General features: G+C 47.1%; 2 protein-coding genes across 9 annotated transcripts in view; one reads left to right on the top strand and one right to left on the bottom strand.

Annotated features, from left to right (window-relative positions):
• Positions 1 to 154: 154 nt before the first annotated feature.
• Positions 155 to 6,918, top strand: MRPL50 (mitochondrial ribosomal protein L50). Its single transcript, XM_074994651.1, has 2 exons — positions 155 to 262; positions 1,709 to 6,918. The coding sequence occupies exons 1-2, from the start codon at positions 177 to 179 to the stop codon at positions 2,100 to 2,102; spliced, it is 480 nt and encodes a 159-aa protein (XP_074850752.1). The 5' UTR covers positions 155 to 176; the 3' UTR covers positions 2,103 to 6,918.
• A 3,479-nt stretch (positions 6,919 to 10,397) lies between these two features.
• Positions 10,398 to 14,276, bottom strand: part of ALDOB (aldolase, fructose-bisphosphate B) — a 28,998-nt gene continuing 25,119 nt past the window's right edge. For 7 of the 8 annotated variants that reach the window (XM_074994642.1, XM_074994645.1, XM_074994644.1 and 4 more), the window contains 5 exons: positions 13,535 to 13,695; positions 13,200 to 13,283; positions 12,398 to 12,572; positions 11,670 to 11,869; positions 10,398 to 10,956 (listed from right to left, as the gene is read on the bottom strand). In XM_074994642.1, coding sequence (XP_074850743.1) covers positions 10,861 to 10,956; positions 11,670 to 11,869; positions 12,398 to 12,572; positions 13,200 to 13,283; positions 13,535 to 13,695 — 716 coding nt within the window. In that variant the 3' untranslated portion in view covers positions 10,398 to 10,860. Of the gene's footprint in view, positions 10,957 to 11,663; positions 11,870 to 12,397; positions 12,573 to 13,199; positions 13,284 to 13,534; positions 13,696 to 14,276 lie in introns of those variants that run through there. The other variant, XM_074994650.1, reaches the window with a different exon arrangement.

Here is a 14,276-nt window from a genome sequence, read left to right as displayed (position 1 = left end):
CCCCCGCGCGAACTACATCCCCCAGAGAGCTCCGCGGTGCCCCGCCTCACCCACGTGACCGTGACGTGTTGCGGGGCTTTTGTTTCCGGAGCGGCCCCGGAGGCAGGGGGGTGCCAGAAACTGAGCTTTCCCGTCGTGCTTCAGGCAGGGGCCGGCCTTTCGGTGCCCTTCCCAAGATGGCGGCGGGCGTTGGGTTCTTTCGTGCCGGGAAGCGGCTGAGTCTGGGGGTCCCTTCGCGCAGGGCGTTGTGGGGGTTTCCAAGGTAACTCTGAGGCAGGTTGCCCGGCTGAGGCCCCCGGGGGCTTAGGGACGGGGGCGCTGAGAAACGGTCCGAGACTTCTGCCTGTTTCCCGGGGTGTGAGTGTCCGCCGCGCGCCTGCCCCAGCGCGTTCCCGCCTTCAGCACCTGCCTTATGCCCAGCCTCAGCCCGTGCCGCACCCTCACGGGTTCCAGCCCCGGGGCCCCAGCTCAGCCGGGCGTCGTCCTTTCCTGCGGTGCCTGTTGGTGCTGCTGGCGCGGGCTGGCGCGGGCCGGCGCGTGCCCAAGCCGGGGAAATGCCACTGCTGATGCATATGCGCTCAGCATTTCACACGGGTCCCCGGGCGCGCCTGGGCCGCAGATCCTGCACTAGCCCTGCAGCGCTCTGGCTCGGGGCTGTGAGCGCACTCCCGTACCAGTGCAAACCAGGTTACTGCACTCCCACTGCTGTTAGCTGCTCCCCTCATGGCACCCCGGGAGGGCTCTGACCCAGAGCTCGTGCCATGGCTGCTCCTTCAGGGCCAACACTTTAATGCATTATGAATAGATAAAGCCTAGAAGTTGATAGCACCATAAACCTGTCTCCAGTCACTGGAGCACCTCGCAAAGAGGCTGTGAAAGTGCAAATTATTACTTTTATAAGCAAAAGCAGGATAGGAATGAAGCGTCTCCTTGCCTGGTCTTCGTTTTGGTGGTATTCTGGCTGTGGCAAGCCTAGGGTGACCATATTCCCCTGACTAAGTATGCGGCACCTTGGGGGAAGGAGTGTCCGGACCAAAATGGGACAGATGGTCACCGTCACTCAGGTAGTAGCTGCCCGATGGGGGCAGCCATCCTGCTGTGTGCAGGGGGCAGCTGCAGATCCTGGCTGCCGCATGCCCTGGGGTACGGGGAACAGACTGTGGCCCTGCAGGTGACTTCCCTGTGCCAGTGCGCCTCCTGGCTCCCACATGTGGCAGGAAGCCAGGCAGCAGCTTTACTGGTCTGGCTCCCGCAAGTAGTGTGGAACCGGGAACTGGGTAGCAGCTGTGCTCGTTCACTCCTGTCTCCCAGCAGCCATGCAGATATGGGGTAATTAATCCTGTTGATAAAATAAAACAGGAGGCCTTCCTGGCCTTCGAAACATGGGGCTGGCCTGCCCAAAATGGGATGGATGATTAGTCATTCTAAGGCAAGTGGTACTTGCCTGGTAAAATTTTTAAAGATGGGCTTTCTGGAAAAAGCAGGGAACTAACTCTTAGTGTTAGTGTTTGTATTGAGTGTTTATGAAAACCAGTGAAGGAAATAGGTTGATCTTACAGACCTGTGGAAGAGCTGCCATATCATTGGAGTGAAATGTATGTGGGGCAGAGGAAGGGAGGACTGGAATATCTAAGCACCATGTGAAAGGACACTTCAGTTCAATTTTGTAGCAGCTAAAATATTTAAAATATTTCCTTCTGATGAACAGGAAGAAGACAGAAGAACCAAAGGTATTGGAGACCGCAGTTCAAGAGAAAGAGGAACCTATCCCGGTCAGTGTTCCCCCCCCACGCAGTAGGAAATACCTTCCCCCAGATGATCTTCAAAGTCGTCTCGAGTGTCATGTCAGGATGATCTTTGGACCCTCACTCCCCGAGGACTGGCAAAAGGCCTCACTAAAAGAAAGCAACTTGAAGTATCGCCTCCTGGCACAACTGGCAGCAGAGCTAGGTCATGCAGTTCCCAATTCACGGCTCCACCAAATGAGCACTGTTGGAGATGTGTTAACTTTCTACAGCACAGAGGTGAAAGATGCCTCAAAATTTGATGAGCTATGCGCTGCAGAGCTGCCCTCAAATCTCAAGATTACGTGGAAGTATTGAGTCATGCCAGAGAAGATGGACAGCATCTGGGATGTTTAGAAAAGATTTTTTGATAGGGTGGTCTGAACGTATATTCCACTGGGAGTCACTTAAGTCTTCAGATTTCAAGGACACCTTACTGCTTCAGAGAAAACACATTTAATGATAGAACAGTGGTAGCAGGTTATGCTTGTGTAAATATATTGCTACAGTACAGAACCAACAAACTTTCAGAGCTTTTTGTCAACTAACTCAGGATTGCTCCAGGAGGCTAAAAGAGTAGAGCAGATGTTCTTGCTTCTGCTGGAGCCTGGGCTCAGATCTAGTGGCTAAGAGGATGTATATGCTAATTTTAGCCCAGTAGGGTGATCCTCAGTCTGTTCTAGCTTATTGCTGTAGATCTTTTGTGGTTCACTCATATCTTGTAAGTGATACAGTGATTAGTGAGGATAAATGAATGCCAGTGATTGTTGCATTCTAGTATATTTAATTACTAGAATTGCCTGTTGGGGCTTTGTGACCTTCATGTACATGTTGTAGTGAGAGACCATTGCAATTTGTCAGATTTTCTTGTGTGCTCCACTGATTGTGGAGGAGGGAATTAGTATAGTCACTGTCTCCTTTTCTCCAGTGTATCTTGTAACAGTCAGCTTTCCTTGAAGGGGGTGGAAAGGTAGGTCCTATCAGTAATAACACAGTCAAAAACCATTCCAGCTGCAATTAATTAGATGTTGGGTTTGAGGTTTCTTCAGGTTCAGCAAGTCTGTAATCAAGTGTGTCTACCAAAACAATGAGCTCCAGGCTAACTCAGAACAGACATTGTTTTAATTTAACATTTTTAGGTATCGCCAAAATTCAGCATAGCTATGAAATTCCTAGTTAAGGACCCCCACCAGATGCTAAGTAACCGTATTCTGCTCAGCCCTTCAGTAGTTGATTAAGTTTTCCCTATTGCTGCTTTTCGCTGCCATGCTACCTTTTGCATTTCCCCACAGCGCATGTGTCTTTTTTTCAATAGTTAGTGAACAATGGTAGACCATTGTGATTTTCAGATGTGAAATAAAAATGTACAATAAATGGGAAACTGTGGCCATGTATTAGAATGTCTGACTGTACTGCCTTTCACAGGTAGGGTTAAGTGCAAAGGGTTGGAGGACAAGTATGGGTCCTGTAAGCGTGGATGGGCACCATCATGCTTGGTAGGCCTGGATCTGTTTGGATAGGGGTATTTACAGTAATCTGTATTAACAGCTAGTGCTGCAGTGTGCATCAGACAGATCTTCTAGGATTGTATTTCTCAGACCTTTTCAATAATCTGCATTTGGCATTCCTATCCTAGGAGGATTTTTTTTTAACCTAAGTGCAAACATAAGTTTTGGAAAATAGTGGAGTGTTTCCTTTTATTCGTTAGAACTGCAAATTCCTATGCACTAATGCAGTTATTTTGCAGCTTTAATCAAGAGATTTCATAGCTATCACTTTTCCACCCCAGTGTTTAGAAAGTAATTTAGGAAACTCATACTCTCAAGTGCATTTTTTCTTCCCAGCCCAGGAGAATTGAAGATTTGCATCAAAATTACTCCTTTACTTATTGTTTAAAATGAAACTTTAGTAGAAACACTGCCACATGCTGGTAGGTCTGTGTATGTGGTTGGGCTGGGAGAAGTGTATAAGAAAGTTAACTTACCATAGGCATATTCTGTTGTGCTTGGGCATGGAATAGCAGTCTCTCTGCTGACAATCACCCTGGGCCTTGCAGTAGTCTCCCTCAGCTCTCTGCATAGGTCACAGTCCTACTTCTAGGCAGTCTAAAGGTATTTGACTCCATCTACTCTGCTACCCTCATTTCAGAGCTCTGATCCAGTCACCCTTTACTCAGAGCATGATAGTTTAGATCACCTTAAGGGTTTCATACCAACTTATTAGGTGAATCTAGGCCTACTTTCCATATTTGGTTTATGCAGGCAATTCAGGTTCAGTCCAGCGGACTCTGCTGCCATCTTCCTGCACTTCTTCCTATTAAGCCTTTCTTGGCTTTTTCCACACCCGACCTGATTTTTCCTATTCCCTCTCCCCGGCCTAGTACTATGAAAAAAGATTGCAGAATTTCACCCTACAGCCTCTTCTGTAACAAACTGCCTCTTTTAATAGCACCCACAGTTCCTCCCCAGCTCGGTTTCATTTGCAGTTAGGTCTGCTCCACTCTACAGGTGTAACCAGGTGGGTTAATGGGCCACTAAGGTCCATGTTAACCATTTCTGAGCCAGGACAGGACATACACTATTATATACAGAAGAGTTGAAACAGCATAAGCATGCTTCTGGAGATACCAATGTCAAGCAAAGAATTGTAAAAGAACCCTTGCATGATCTAAGAGCAATCATTTGTAATTCAACAACCAACTGTGAAAGGACAGTCCAACTCCATCCTCAGCCCCCAGTATGGGCATGTTTGTCCTTGCCAAGGTTTGGGCTTTGATTCCTGGGCTCTGAGGGCAGCAGGTAGGAGCCCCTTGTCCAACCAGGTTGAGTACTAGTCTTTCCAGCCTTTGGCTGAACCCTGAGGCTACGGGGGCAGGGTGCCCCTCACCTCTCTTGCTGTCTCTGATGCTTTTCTCCTCTGCCACTCCCTGCCTACATCTACACTGGCACAAAACTTCAAAATGGCCATTACTAATGAGGCTCTGAAATCCGTGTTCAGCACCTCATTAGCATGCCAGCAGCCTCAGATCTTCGAAATTCCCGCTTTTCGCTGCCATGTGCCTCATCTATACAGGTCGTTTTCGAAAGGACCCCACCAACTTCAAAATCCCCTTATTCTTATCAAGCAGGTACTACTTGCCTAAGGATGACCATCCATCCTATTTTGGGGCAGGACAGCCCCATGTTTCGAGGGCCAGGAAGGCATCCTGTTTTATGTTGTCAGAGGGGCTAATTACTCTGTATTTGCATGGCTGCTGGGAGCCTCAGCTGGGTATCCTGCCTTGGAGTTACCGTGGGAACCCCCACAACGCCCTGTGGGGAGGGACCCCCAAACTCAGCCACTTCCTGGCGCACACACCAAAGGCTTTTATGTAAATTAAGCAGTCATGGGATAGGATGAAAGATCCTTTCATGGATCAGGAATTGGTTAAAAGACAGAAAACAGGGTTGGAATAAATGGTAAACTTTCACAATGGAGGGGGGTAACTAGTGGTGTTCCCCAGGGGTCAGTCCTGGGACCAATCCTGTTCAACTTGTTCATCAATGATCTAGAAAATGAGGTAAGCAGTGAGGTGGCAAAGTTTGCAGATGACACCAAGTTATTCAGGACAGTCAAAACCAAAAGGGATTGTGAAGAACTACAAAAAGATCTCAGCAAACTGAGTGATTGGGCAGCAAAATGGCAAATGAAATTTAATGTGGGTAAGTGTAAGGTAATGCACATTGGAAAAAATAACCCAAATTACACATACAACATGATGGGGTCAAATCTAGATACGACAGATCAGGAAAGGGATCTTGGAGTTATAGTGGATAGTTCTCTGAAGACATCTACACAGTGTGCAGCGGCAGTTAGTAAAGCAAATAGGATGTTAGGAATTATTAAAAAAGGGATAGATAATACGACAAAAGATATCATACTTCCCCTATATAAAACTATGGTTCGCCCACATCTTGAGTACTGCGTGCAGATGTGGTCTCCTCACCTCAAAAAAGATATATTGGCATTAGAAAAGGTTCAGAAAAGGGCGACTAGGATGATTAGGGGTTTGGAATGGGTCCCATATGGGGAGAGGCTAGAGAGACTGGGACTTTTCAGTCTGGAAAAGAGGCGATTGAGGGGCGATATGATAGAGGTATATAAAATTATGAATGGTGTGGAGAAAGTGAATATAGAAAAATTATTTACCTTTTCCCATAATACAAGAACTAGGGGACACCAAATGAAATTGATGGGTAGTAGGTTCAAAACTAATAAAAGGAAATTTTTCTTCACACAGCGTATAGTCCACCTGTGGAACTCATTGCCGGAGGAGGCTGTGAAGGCCAGGACTCTATTAGGGTTTAAAAAAGAACTCGATAAATTTTTGCAGGTTAGGTCCATACATGGCTATTAGCCAGGGGTAAAGTATGGTGCCCTAGCCTTCAGTACAAGGGCAGGAGATGGATGGCAGGAGATAAATCACTTGATCATTGTCTTCTGTTCTCCTTCTCTGGGGCACCTGGCATTGGCCACTGTCGGCAGACGGGATACTGGGCTGGATGGACCTTTGGTCTGACCCAGTATGGCCATTCTTATGTTCTTATGCACAGGAACCCAATGGATGCCACCATCTTGGAAAGGGCACTGAAAGGCCAGCCCCTTACTGAAGCACAATGGGAGAGCTCAGTTTCTGGCATTACGCTGCCTGCTGGGAAGGCCTCCCCTCTCCATTGCTCTGGAAACGAAAGCCCCACATCAGTCATGTGGGTGAGGTGGGGCACCGCAGAGCTTTCTGGGGGATGCAATTTGCGTGGAGGTGAACGGCCCTTGACAGAGCAAGGCTGGGGGTGGTGCGTGGAATTCAATTCAGCGCGTAGGTACCTGGATGTCAAAAGTGCCTTCTGGCAAGTTGGGGTAAAGGAAGGGAGAGTGCTCTGGCCTGGTCCCTGGGATGAGGGGCTTGGGCTGCAAGGGGGTGGGATAGCTCAGTGCTTTGAGCATTGCCCTGCTAAACCCAGGGTTGTGAGTTCAATCCTTGAGGAAGCTGTTTAGGGATCAGGGCAAATAGACATCAGGAATAGTACTTGGTTGTGCCAAGAGAGCAGGGGACTGCTGGACTAGATGACCTCCAAGGTCCCTTCCAGTTCTATAAGATGTGTATTAAGGGGGGACTCAGGGCTGGGGGTAGGGATATGGGGGGGTAAAGGCTTTGGACAGTGGGTGTGGGCTTTGGGGAACAGGAGGTGATTCTGTGTTGGGGGAAGATTGAGTGGAGAGTGAGAATTGCTTCCAGGTCAGCAGTGCCAAAGCAGGCAGCATGTAACGCTGCAGCTATAGGTTATTAAGGAGCATACTCCCATTTCTTTTTCTGTGTATCTTCTGATCTTTGACATGTTTGCAGCATTGTCTGTGCCAAAACTTGGCACACAACGTTTGAGTTTTTGTTCAGTTTATTACAGCTTTTACTGTCATTTCTTGAAAAATGTTAGCGGGGTCGGCATTTCCTGACGTAGCTATTGGTTCTGAAAGAGATGCAACCCCAGCTTGTGTACACTGCTCCAGCCATTAAGGCTAAAACTGGCAAACTTCTGTTTAGTATTTCCTGCTTGCTGTTCTAGTTCCTTTAAATACACTGTAACTAGCAGTCCTCCACCAATGTCTGCTCAAGTAGGTGGAGTGTAGTCTGGTTGTGAGAACTCAACCATGTCAATAAAGGTGTTGTTAATAATGCAAAAAGGAGAATTTTTGGCATTAATGAATGGAGCAGTCTTTTAATCTATGTTATGTTGGTGGTATTTTCTGGTCCTTACTACAAACCCATCCATGGTGCTGGTTTTAGTGAATGGTTGAGATATTTTGCTTGCTATTGATACTTTGTTGTCTGAAATGTATTTAGTTGCAGCAGTACTGCTAATAGTACTAATGGATGACTCTGAGTTGTTACAGATATTCTTAAATCTGTTATGCTTAAATGGGATTCTGAAATTAAATTCCGAGATGATTTTGAATAGTCATTCTTCTCACACTATTATTTAGTGAATCATTTACTACTTTTTCAGCAAGGAGGCAGATCCAATTCCAAATTACGAAAAAGCTAAGACTGACTGTGTGTATGTATATTGCACTTAATTTTGGTGTAAGCTCCCGTCAGGAATGAGTGCAGGGAAAAGTTTAATCTTCCTGAGGTAACCTGAATCCCAGGTGAGCCAGTAGGAGTGAAGTAGCTTTGTTTAAACTGAGAACAGTTACAGCTTTCATGGCATTTTTTTCTCTGTGGATGGGACAGAGAGGGAGATGTCTTCCCAGACAAGTGGAATGAAAAATCAGAAATAACCTGACCATCACAAGATCAGCCATCGAGGTGTAAGTACAAGGGAAATATATAGTTAGATGCAGTCAGGTTATGGCTATTGGACTGGCTGCTCTGTACTGGTTTTTGTGTCATTGTTTGACTTGAGAATTCCCCACTGTAACTTGTAAGCTGAGTCCCAGGGAAATAACTGATCTGATCCTGTGTCCTAAGTAGAGTCTGTGCCTTAGACCAAAATGGTCAGCTACTGAGTTACAGGGTTTTGTTTGTGTGTGTCCAAGCTCTCTCCTGAGAGAGGGTTAAGAGTTTGGGGTACCCCACAGGAAGATGTCCTGAGTGCATCTTCCTAGGTTTAGGGTGATCTTTTACCACTCAGGTGGTGGCAGGGAACTACCCCCGCACCCTCAGGGTCAGGGACTCTGTGCCCTTGAAGTTTTATGCTAAAGCCTGTGTATAGGCAAGGTATTTTGAAGTCCCTGCAGGGCCCCACTTTCTGCACTCGAAGCGTGGAGTGGGGAAGGATCCCTGACAGCTCCACTACGCTAACTGGCACGTATGTTGCTTGAGAAAACATGTGTAGGATGGTTTGTTTTGGGAAAGCTGACTTATGCTGAGTACAATAGGGAATAGACTTATGTCATCACCATTAAGGTCTGTTTATTCAAGAACTTGTAAATGGAAAGAGCGAGGACAACCAAAGTTGGCACGCAGCTGGCATAGCTTGTGTCAGGGGAAAGGGTTGGTTATGCCAGGACAACAAGATGTGCTTGGAGTGCGATAATTTCTTGTAAAATGGAAGGGGAGGGCTCTGGTAACAAAGGCTGTAATACTGTACAGTGAACACAAGGGGGCGAGAGAGGAGCACTGGGGCAACTATAAACCTATTGCAGGGGTGGATTAAGGCAGGGGTGCACAAAGTGGGGGTGCACAACATTTTGTAATGGGGGTGCAGCGTGATGGGCTCTTCCCACCCCTGACCCCTGCAGCTTCTGCTGCATTGCTAAGGGAATGTCCCCCCCCGCCCCCCCCACACACACACCATTGGGCCAATCGGGGAGAGGCGGCCATTGCCAGGGTGAAGCAGCTGGTTCCCAGCCGTTGAGCTGGACTGTCAGGGGAGGGTGTCTCAGTGCTTGTGCTCTCCCCGTGGCACCACAGCTGGCCTGGCCCCACAGCACTTCCCTCCTTCCCTGGGAGGAACCGCTGCTCGCCCAGTGCCTGAGCCCCTGGAGCAGCGTGCACTCCAGTCACCCAGCCAAGAAGCCTGCCTGCCCCATGTTGGCTGGAGGGCGGGGGGGCACTGAGGCCCTGAGACAAGTGACAGGGGCAGCTGGCAATTTCCTGGCTTGATGAAGTACCCTCTTGGGGTACCTCCTAGGGTCCTCCCCCCAAACGCCCCTCCCCCTTTGAGGCACCCTTGGAGCCTCCCAGCAGCCCCTTCTTAAGCATTCCACCCCCTTTTGGAGCACACCCCCGTGCATCCCTTCCTGTGGTCCTCCCACTGGCTGCAGGAGCCGGCTAATTGCAGGGCTGAAAAGGGGGACACGACCTAAAAAGTTTGCTCACCCCCACATTAAGGGACAGCTATTTAATATTGTATATAGTTCAGAGAGTTTTGTCAGTTGGTGTGTCCGTCTCCAAGGTGCGAGACATGCACCCCGTTCCTGGCTGTTCCCACTGTAATTGCAGTGGCCATGGACAGGCCCATCTTACCTGGTCCCAAACTGCTGTGGTGTTATTTTGGAGGCAGTAATACCTAGTGGATAGAGCACGGCCTAGGCATTCAGAAGACAGATTCTATTCCTTGTGTGCACAGTAGGTCTTGGTTAATTCTCTGTGCTTCAGTGTGCTTCCTTGTATAAAATGTGGATAACAATGCTTATTTCCTTTGCAAAGCACTTTGAGATCAGCAGATGAAAAGATCCCTGAAAGCCTGAGGTATTATTCACACATCAATAACTCAGCTCTTAAAGTCCTGTCCCAACGTGTACCAGGCTCAGCATAAAACTGAGGACGACTCTGGACACAGTCTTCGGAGGTAACTTTAATGATATGTGGCTATGACCTTGAAAGGTGGGCAGAGCTCTTTTCTCACCTGGAGGTCCTCTAGTAAGCTCAGATTGCAGGCCCAAGGCCTAAGACATCAAGAATGCAGACTTTTTTAAAAAAATATTATTTTGATCTCATTGGGGTTCACTAGAAATTATTGTGTCTGGTTTAGTTTATACATGTAAAATTCAACAAGCACTGAAAAGTAAGCCTAAGGCATATATGTGTACTTGTACCTTCACACACAGTTAAGATGCATCCGATACATATAATTTCATAGTTGCAGATGCTTTATTCGCAGCTCATAGATTGAAAACATTATCTGGAATGTGTACTACAGGAATCAGTTATGCTCTTTCCAGCTGCAACATGTGGTTCTGGAGGGGACATGCACTTTATTTTCTGGTGAATGGAGAAAATTGATGGCCTGTGGTGAAAACTGTTGCCCTCATTCTCATGTTGCTGGGGAAGAAGTCAAAAACCAGCCTTTCAAGAGGAAAGAGCAATTTGGTATATTATCAGTGGCCATAGGGACAAAGTCTTGAAAACAGGTACCATTTCCTTGGAGAAGATGATATGATTTACCTCCTTACATGTTAGAATTAAAGTGTGCAGTGGAGCTAATAATTTGAACCCCCATGATTTCCATTTGCCTTTAGATGGCTAGGATTTCTTCTTTTTCAGGCCCCTCCGGCTAACCACTAGCAGGACAGGGTGGCAATGAATTCCCATACCCTAGTATGTGTAGCTGGCAGTGAAAAGGGATTGTGTTGCAGCTGCATCAGTCTTCCCAGAGGCGCTATATGCTCCTTTGCATGCTAATCCATTAATCTGAAATAAGAAAAAGGAGGCAGAAAGTTATCCAGAGGAGACAGTTTAAAAAAAAAAAAGAGTGGGGAGGAAGAAATAAAGAACACCGGGAAATAGGTAGCTCTTGTGTGAATTCTCAAACAAAAATTAAAGAGGAGGATTGGAAAATTTAGAAAATTATATAATAGGAAAGATCCTGTATATACTTCTAAGGCAGAAATTTTAGTAGTGAGGAAAAATTATTGCTCTGTGATAGGTGTGGGTTGGCCTATAAGAAATGAGACAAGCATCTCAGATATTTACTCCCTTTAAAAATGTCCGCGGAAGTTACTTTTAATTAGCATCCTAGTTGTCTGCCTAAGCAAAGGGGCCAAAGGATGATTGGGTAAGAAGCGTGAACCGCCTGCTTATTCTTATGGATGTCTCCAGAGTACCTCTGAGGACTATTTTTGTGACTCTGGGGTGACGCTTGCACTGGAGATTCCTATGCTAGACTTAAGTGCACAGCTGTCAGCCAAGAACCAAAGTCAAGAAAGAAACATCCTTGGGTGAATATGAAACAAACACGAGGCTGGATGGTGGTCTTCAGAACTTGAAGAACATGTCCCTATCTATCACAGCAGGGGTTGCACAGTATCTCTTTGTGAAGTGGGGAGATGGCTCTTTTAAAGACCTGGACTTAGAACTAGACTTGGAGTCACCTCAGTCAGGATGAGAAAGTGAAGGTGTCATACCTGTGCCCGTTTGCAGAATGCTTCCTGCGCAGCCTTCTTGTTCTCAGGTTTGCCAGACCATGCAGCAAGTGCTGATGCCTGCAGAGCCCGTCCATACGAGAAGGTTAGTTTCCACGGTTTGGGCAAAGGACACTGGTTGATGGCATTGAGGTTGAGAGAGGCTTCCTCTTCACTTTGGCCTCCAGATAGGAAGCAGATTCCTGTAGGAGGAAAAAAAGGCTCTTAAATGTTTAGAGACCACGATTCACTCTGATTTCTTAAGGTGAAGCAGAATCGTACAGTGGGAACATAAAGATTCACAGATTGCTGTTTTCCCAGAGAAAGAGGTCAACTCTGTATCGATAGATGTTGCATCCTGACAGTCTTCAGTGAGATTGCGTACGCATATGATTGGTTTGCCCAGTCAAACCTACCACAAGTGTCTGCTTGATCTTTCCATTACTGGGTCTGCACAAATCATCCCAAAATCTCTCAATCCAACCACCACATAACCCAGCCCCAGGAACAGAACAGGTCAGTAAAGGGAAGCAACTGGAGGTGTTAAACTAAACATGGAAGATAGTGGTCTGACTCCCACAGGGTCTTACTGCATCTCAGTATGTGAGATTTGATGGGTTCAGATTATGATAGGTTCTATAAGCAGCCTCCAAAAAGAGTTTGAGGCACATGGGCAGACAATCCTTGAATCTGTAAGGATACACAATGGAGAGGAATGAATGAGGAGTTACCAGGAACAGCAGCAGGAACAGTGCGACGGAGGGCAGTGACTGTTGCCATGGCTACCTCCTGAGGCGTATACTTCTTCAGGCAGGACTGCCCAGCAGTCACCATATTGGGTTTCAGCAGTGTCCCCTCCAGGTAGACATGATGATCATTCAGGGCCTTGTAGACAGCTGCCAGGACCTGGGAAACAATGAGAAAAACACTCATGCAATGCTTATTCACGTTTGCTCAATGTTGGGGTTCACCCCATACTGATTCTCCAGTGGGACCCAGATACCCCAACCTGCTGAGAAAGACAACCCATTCCTGGGATGAGAGGGACATTCACTATCCATGTTTTGTACATTCTGGGCTTCACTCCCCCACCTCCCTCCCATCACTTTACCCACAAGCTTAACAACCCTGCTGTGGAGAAGTATTTGTCCCTTTGAGATGATAGAGGAATTGACTCTCTATAGTCATGGAATTCTTGGCATTAGCCCCTCAAACCTACCTTAGTCAGGAAGAGAAAATTACAAAATATGGAATGGTGGTAGACACCTGGACGACACCTTTCCTCTTCGGTGAGCCCTTCTCTGATGGGAAATGGTGGCCTCATTGCTAGGACACTCTTCCCAACTTTGTCACTTGTCTGTGTGACCTTGAGCAACTCATGTAACATGTCAGTGCCTCCTTCCCTCCCCCATACCTGCCTGTAAAATGGAAACTTCTTTGGGAATTATGGGTGGAAAACTCTGTTTAAGAACTAAGTATTATGGTCGTACAGTCTGATGAAAATGGGACATGTCTGGTAGGTAAGATTCTTACCTTCTCTGTCACATACTGGCAGCGCTGAAGGTCATGCTCTCCATCAGGTAGGACCTCTGGTTCTACAATGGGTACCAGCCCATGCTAAGAATGGAAAAACAAAGATGTCACTGGAGATCTGGAGGAGGGACTCCCAAAAGGGGATATCCTGAGAAAGGGAGAGTAAAGCAAGAAAAGCTACTGGACAAGAAGATATCAAAAGACACTCAGCACGATGGGCAAAGGGGCCTTCTCTCAAATATGTGGGAACTAAAAAGAGGTCAGGAAAGGACACAACTTATTCTACACCACGGGAAGCGAGGGCACTATTTCACAGGCACATTGAGAGTTTATACCTGCTGGCAGATGCTGGCATAGCGTGCTAGTGTGTTGGCATTCTCCTGGATGGCCAGAGGGGAGGGAGTTGTGTCTGTGATCTTCAGCACAGCACGCCACTTGCCAAAATCAGCACCGTCCTTCTTATACTGGGCGCAGCGCTCAGCGAGCCCATCCAGCCCTGCAGGTTTTAAGAGGAAAGGAAGTTGCCTTATGTAGAGCCTCCAGGTGTATGTGATTGGGGCTGAAAGCTGTGTTCTGCAACATAGTGTAGGCAGGGATGGGGATGCTGTGTGCAGGAGGCATGGTCTGTGACTCCTCCTATTTTTCATTTGGCCAAGGCAAGAAAGGAGGCTATTGTGTGGGCTTTCAGCCGTCTACCCAGGGAGCAGGCAAAATGCCTCCTTTCTGTGCATGTCCAATGCAATGGGTGCTCACAGTGCAACCCTCAGGGAATTAAACTGATAGCTAGGATGGTAGATAAGGAAACCACATATTAACTGTGATTAGCAAAGCCTCTGAGACAGTGCTAGTGCAGGACCCATAATGTTAGAACTGCTGCACAAGGTCAAAGGATTAGTTCATAAAATCTTATATCCTGACTCTCCCTGTGTAAGACCTGATACATCAGAGGTAAATGACCATCTAATTCCACACCCCAAAATGCGCATGAACAAATACTGTACACGATATTAACTTGTGAGGGAATGGGGGTAGAAGGGCTGAGGAGATTATGCTCCCTGATCCGAGCTGGTGATCAGC

The sequence above is a fragment of the Carettochelys insculpta genome, chromosome 5 (genome assembly GCF_033958435.1).
Source record: "Carettochelys insculpta isolate YL-2023 chromosome 5, ASM3395843v1, whole genome shotgun sequence".
NCBI classification, from domain to species: Eukaryota; Metazoa; Chordata; order Testudines; family Carettochelyidae; genus Carettochelys; species Carettochelys insculpta.
The sequence above is the reverse complement of the archived record's forward strand: the minus strand, read 5'-3'. Positions and strand labels throughout refer to the sequence as shown.